Below are 6,000 nucleotides of genomic sequence, written 5' to 3' on the forward strand. Positions count from 1 at the left end.
ACCCACAATCGAAGCTTTTTTGTCAATACACTTACATTTGGCCTCAGAGTAACAACCTGTAGTTTATCTTTCGTAGGTTATCCACAACCAAAATTCACATGACCTAATCATGCAGTACAGTAGAACTGTATAGTAGGGATCATGGAGGTTGGGTTTTCTTTCCCTTCAATATCACCCAAAAACAGCCTCACTTTCCCTTCAAAACAACTTGGCGGTATTGATTAACCATATCCGAGGAACCTCGAATGTTTCAAAAAGTTTCTATGAAATTTTAATTTTTTTTCTATTTAACTGACTAACTGTTGCCTTCAGCCAAGCACAGCTTGACTATGGTTAATGCTATGGACTTGATTTCTTCACTGTTTGATGTTGCTTCATGTGCTTATTTGCCAACCGCATCAGCTACAGTGCATGCATCATGGACTTACCTTTGTCCTCCTTTGTGTCCTATTTCTTCTCCACTGCCTCAAAGTTGTTGATTTACAGTAACATGTGGTGGCTTCAATGCAAACTGGCTGTCACAAGAATTGTCCATAATTTCTGTAGTAATTGGATTGATTACAGAGGCCCTTCTCATACTGTTCTTTGTTTGTAACACTGTGTAACAAGTAGAGCATACCTGAAACAAAGCCGTTAATTGATAGACAGGGCGCATGTTTTATCGCAACAATTTCTGTAGTGACTGGATCATTGATTGCAGAGGCATTTCTTGCACAGTTCTTCATTTGTAATGGTGGAGCAAAGCTGGAACGAAGCAAAACAGCAATAACGCTTTCCTGTAATTGATAGTCAGGGAACGCATTAACATCCTTTCCTTTGATGCAGTATGTGTGGTTCAGCAGTGATTGTTGCAAAAAGTAAACAAACAAGTAGAACGAAAAATTACAAATTTTATATTTGAGTAGGATTCATAGAAATCAAAAGCTAGGAAACAAGGGAGGTTATCTACACCTGCTATACTAGTGGTCGCTTGTTTCCTTGCTCTCTATCTCTATGATCCCTACTCAAATATAAAAATATATATTTTTCCTTCTACTTATACAAATACATGCATATGCAGTATTCCATACTTGCAGGTGAGTCACCCAAGCAGAATACATGGCACTTGTGATTTGCCTGATATATATGTACTCAGGCCTGCCGCCCTCGTGCTTGTGCATATACACCGGGCAAATCACTCTTGCCAATGTTACAACTATTACATAAATTTCACCAACCTAGTGATATGTTAAATTCACAGGCAGTATCATAGAGACAAGTGTTGAGTTTCCTGATATCCTGCTTCAGTTTGGATGTTGATACAAACAATATGTCAACAATAGATGGGTAATATTTCCTGTCATTATACATCCTTCGTATTTCTGTATTCAAAAGTTTCTTCAGGTGATCACCAATGCTACTACTGTGACATCCAACAATCACCACTGAAACACAATTGGTTCTGTCCTATATAACAATTTAAAGACATGCAATCATCATTTTGATGAGAGAACTGAACTATTTGTACACATTTCTGTACAACCTACATAATAGTTTGCAGATTTTATCAAGTCAAAATTGCATCATCCAAAAATTTGTCTTCAATAATTATAATTATGTGATGGTATTTTACATTTTCAGCATATTAAACAACAGTATGAAAGGCATGTGAAAGTGTGAAGCCAAAACCTTCAATAAATCTAGAGGCATTTCCTTTACTGCTCACAATATTTGTGCTTAGTACCATAAAATAGTTAGACTTGTGATGGGTATATATATGCAACTGCTACAATTTCCTCAAAATTATTATTGAAGTGGATACACTTGTTTATTTCTTTGTTCTTAACGTAGGGTGATAGTACGAATGGTGTAACTTCTTAGCACTCATACCTTAATTCTCAACAGCCAGTTTCTTAGCTTAAAAATACCATGATCCTGATCTGTGGTGATTTGCCAGCACAACACATACAGTGCATTGTCAGTAAGGAAACACTGAATGGCTGAAATGTAGTTGCTCTAATGAAGAAAAAAAAACATGCATATGATTAATTCAATACACTCATCGCAATCATCATCACCGACCTGGTTCATAAAGTTCCATACACTGAAGCTGATTGTTACCTCAGACTTTGCTTTGGTAAAGCACCATATGGTCTTGTCCACCACAAGTATGGACAGATCTATATCAACGTTAATCATACTTATACCATACCAAAAAACATGAACATTTAGTAACATATATTATGCATATGAAAAGCATATATTATAACAGTACTTACTTCTTGACTGAAACCTTTCATTGGTTAACAATGATATCAAATCAATATCCTCGTCACCAACAAATGCAAGCTTGAGTGTAGGTGAGATTGAAGAACTACACAAAATGAATAAGTACAAAATTATACAGTATACTAACAACTTTTGTAATAGTTAGACACTCGTAATAAGTGTCTTCAAGGATATAAAAACCTGAGGTGATGCCAATGATTACCAAGATGCCTCGAAGATGCCTATTACGAGTGTCTAAGTATTTTAGACAATGGCGTAGAAGCAGTGAGTTAGTATAGAGAGTTACCATTGTAAACACGAGGTTATTTTAGCGAGCAAAAGATGTGAGGTCGCACAAGCCATGGAGCATGAAAAAAAAGTTTGTAAGGTTGATAAAAAGTGTGTTTGAGGCTTATAGATACATGTGAATGGTAGTGAATGTGAATAGCCAGTGCCAACATGGCTGTCTAGGTCTACAGAGAACGTTTTAATATGGCGAAGGCCACAAACTGAGTTAATGACTTTTGTGATTAACCAGCTATACACCACTCCTTACTGAGCTAGCCACAGATAACAGTGTACTTGAGTGTAATTTCTTTCTTTACATCATTTCTCTTGGTGTTTAATGATGTGCTAAATACTAATTGTACAATTACATTACTGTAAGCCACATTATAGTTGTAAACAACCGTCCTATTGAGCCCAGTTGATACCAGGTATTGAGCCCATTTCCATCTGATACCAAGTTTCTTCGTAAATAAGAGGCCTCCACACATCGAAGGAAACGCTGCATGCCATTGTCTAAACTAAAAATTATACAATAACAACCATCTTGATTATGTTATTAAATCAACACACACAGTGTGGCCAAGTAAAACCTGTGAAACCAAGAAAATGCCATTTTCTTAGCTTGATAGTACCTAAAAATATGATTGTTTGCTGTAGGACACCTCCCAATCCACCATTTATTTGAATTCAACCAGCCATCACTGAAATACGCACCTACAAAATTCATCTTATTTTCTTCGTATAGTTTTCTTATTCTCCTTTTTCTTTTCGCAACCTTTCAGAAATATCATAAACTCACACATGCTTTGGTCAATGTACTTCAGATTTGGGAGGGCAGTAAGAGTATAATACTGCACATTTATTTTTGTACAGATCAGATGAAGAACGAGGGGGCTATGCACGCTTTTGTCAAAAAATACAAAAGTGATTTGTTGTTGCATTCACAATAGACTTGTGGGGATTATACTCAAAATTTTCATTATTGTTCTATTCTGAATTTCTTTTAAAAACTTATCATTATGCTTTTTATTATCCTCAAAAACAATCATTATTCCCAAAATTATTTTAAAACTTCTTCTTCGCTTTAGTAATTAAATTGTACATTAAGACTTTGAAACAGTAAAAAGTACTAAATCTAGCTGTGTCAATTCATCAGAAAAGCTTATTTGCTAGCAATATGCTTAGTTACTAATTTAATAAGTAATGAAATATTCCTTCCCAATCTTTCTATTGGAGTAATGACTGCTCTATTAGAGTATCTCGATCTTAATTTATTTTTATGCCATTTATGCTCTAAAATTGCATCAAAATGCTCGAATAATGCTCAATTCTTTAATTTACAGGGTAAACCACATGATGGAGAATAACTTGAAAATCAGTCTGTACATGAGGTAACTATCATAGTGCAAATCATTTGTTATTTGAAAGAAATTCATTTGATGGTCATGGAGTTATAACAGAAATGCCAACCACATGTAACCAGTGTGCAATCTAGAACAATTTGTTGGTACTCTTACCAGACAAACCACTGAAGGCAATTAGCTGAAAATGAATGTGGAATAATAAGACCTTTCCAGTTATTGAAAAAAAGTAGGATTAAATTGTGTTATATGAAAATCAACAACGTCTAATCAGTGCACAGTCGAGATACTCTAACAGTTCAATTACCCTATTAAAGCATTCAGCTACATTACAAGCAACTGGGCAAAGTGAGCTAACCCAGTAAAAGTGCAGCTATGTCAAACACCCTATAGGAAGTTCAGCTACATTACAAGTCTTCCTGTAGAGAATTCAGCAATGCAACATGTTACCCAGGCTACACTTAAAGCTACCCAACACAGAGTTCAGCTACTTTCATATCACCCTGTAGAGAGTTCCGCTAGTTTCAAGTCACCCAGTAGAGAGTTCAGCTACATAAGTCACTCATTAGAGAGTTCAATTATGTAACAATTGTAGAGAGTTTACCTACATTACAAGTCACTCAGTAGAGAGTTCAGCTACATTACAAGTCTTCCTGTAGAGAGTTCAATTACATAACAAATCACCCAGTAAAGACTACAGCTACAATACCAGTAGAGAATTCAGCTACTTAATAAGTCTCTATGTAGATATAAATTACAAGTCACTCAGTAGAGAGTTCAGCTACATTACAAGTCTCCCTGTAGAGAGTTCGTAATGAACTACAAACAAGTCATTCTATAGAGAGATCTACAGGAACTATAATTACAAGTTGCCCTTTGTTACACGATAATATTGTATTGCAACAACTAAATCATTTGAATTAATTTGTTTCTCTTCTTCCTACAATAAAATTATAAAGTCAGTCACGCAAAGCCAACATTTTGGGACAAAATAATATCTATACCTGAGCTGTGAAAAAAGGCTGCAATCCCCAAAAAGGACAGTGGTACTGATTTCAAGTCATTCCTTTAGCCGGTTTACTCTGCAAGGGTGACTAAAAATTGGTCTTTTGTGTAAATAATCCCCCAAAACTCTGAATATTCATACCAGAATTGGTACGTGAATTAACCTTATTAGGTCTTTAATGTACATCAAATTTCAGGCAACTGAGTTGTGTATTTGCATTTTGTACAGGTTTTGTAAAGTAAAATTAGGACATAGAAAAACTAAAAAATTAAGCCTAATTTTGAATACTTGTATTTCATGAATGCAAAAAGGTATTCTATTGGAAATTTTGGAATGTGAGATGCCAATGGTGGCTGGCAGCCATAAAGCAAAACTTGTGTGCTTTAGAGAAGGGACCATGAAGCTATAGATGCATGCATGAAACGTGAAAAAGTGATTTCTTTCATCCTTTCAATATACCCGCAGAGTGACACACTGGCTTTCTTGGCTGCATGACACACTACCAGGTGTCTTGATGTTTCTGGTCCTAAAATACAAACTTGTAAAAATGTTCTACTACAAGGCGATTTGTTTCAGATAGTACTGTGTGCATACAAACAGTTAACACAATACAGCACATTCAACTAACTGTTCTTGCCGTAGGATTATAAGCTTGTCTTGAATATTCTTGAATACTTCCAGTTCATTAACAATAGGATCTTGCACACCATTGTAATTTAAACTGAACAGCTTTTCTAAGTTGGAAATCTCATGAGGAATCTTAAGCTGTGCATTATAGCTGATATCCAGATCAGTCAACTCTTGTAAATCGACAAGACGTTCAGGTGTTTGTTCTAAATTACAATTTGATATATAAAGCCTTTTCAACGTTGGGAAGAAAACATGATCGTTCTTCATTTCTTTATCACAGATCGTCAAACTACCGAGGCTAACATTGTTGGATAGCCTTAGTGAACTGAGTAAACGCAAGTCCTTGTGTTCCATGCAAGTACTTTTTCCAGCAAGTTGAACATCAGTGCAAAAGAGCTCATGTTTGCTATACTGCAACAAATTGTTACTAATGTCTAATTCCTTAAGGGGAATAGGAAACTCGTTTAT

At 35.5% G+C, this 6,000-nt stretch overlaps 1 protein-coding gene across 1 annotated transcript in view; it reads right to left on the reverse strand.

Moving 5' to 3' along the window:
- Positions 1-6,000, reverse strand: part of LOC136265513 (leucine-rich repeat serine/threonine-protein kinase 1-like) — a 37,809-nt gene that overhangs the window by 24,836 nt on the left and 6,973 nt on the right. The window contains exons 7-11 of the mRNA XM_066060384.1: positions 5,531-6,000; positions 2,259-2,353; positions 2,062-2,159; positions 1,870-1,995; positions 1,218-1,446 (exon numbers count right to left, since the gene is read on the reverse strand). The exon at positions 5,531-6,000 is cut by the window's right edge and continues 943 nt beyond it. Coding sequence (XP_065916456.1) covers positions 1,218-1,446; positions 1,870-1,995; positions 2,062-2,159; positions 2,259-2,353; positions 5,531-6,000 — 1,018 coding nt within the window. The remainder of the gene's footprint in view (positions 1-1,217; positions 1,447-1,869; positions 1,996-2,061; positions 2,160-2,258; positions 2,354-5,530) is intronic.

This window comes from Dysidea avara, chromosome 9 (assembly GCF_963678975.1).
Source record: "Dysidea avara chromosome 9, odDysAvar1.4, whole genome shotgun sequence".
NCBI classification, from domain to species: Eukaryota; Metazoa; Porifera; class Demospongiae; order Dictyoceratida; family Dysideidae; genus Dysidea; species Dysidea avara.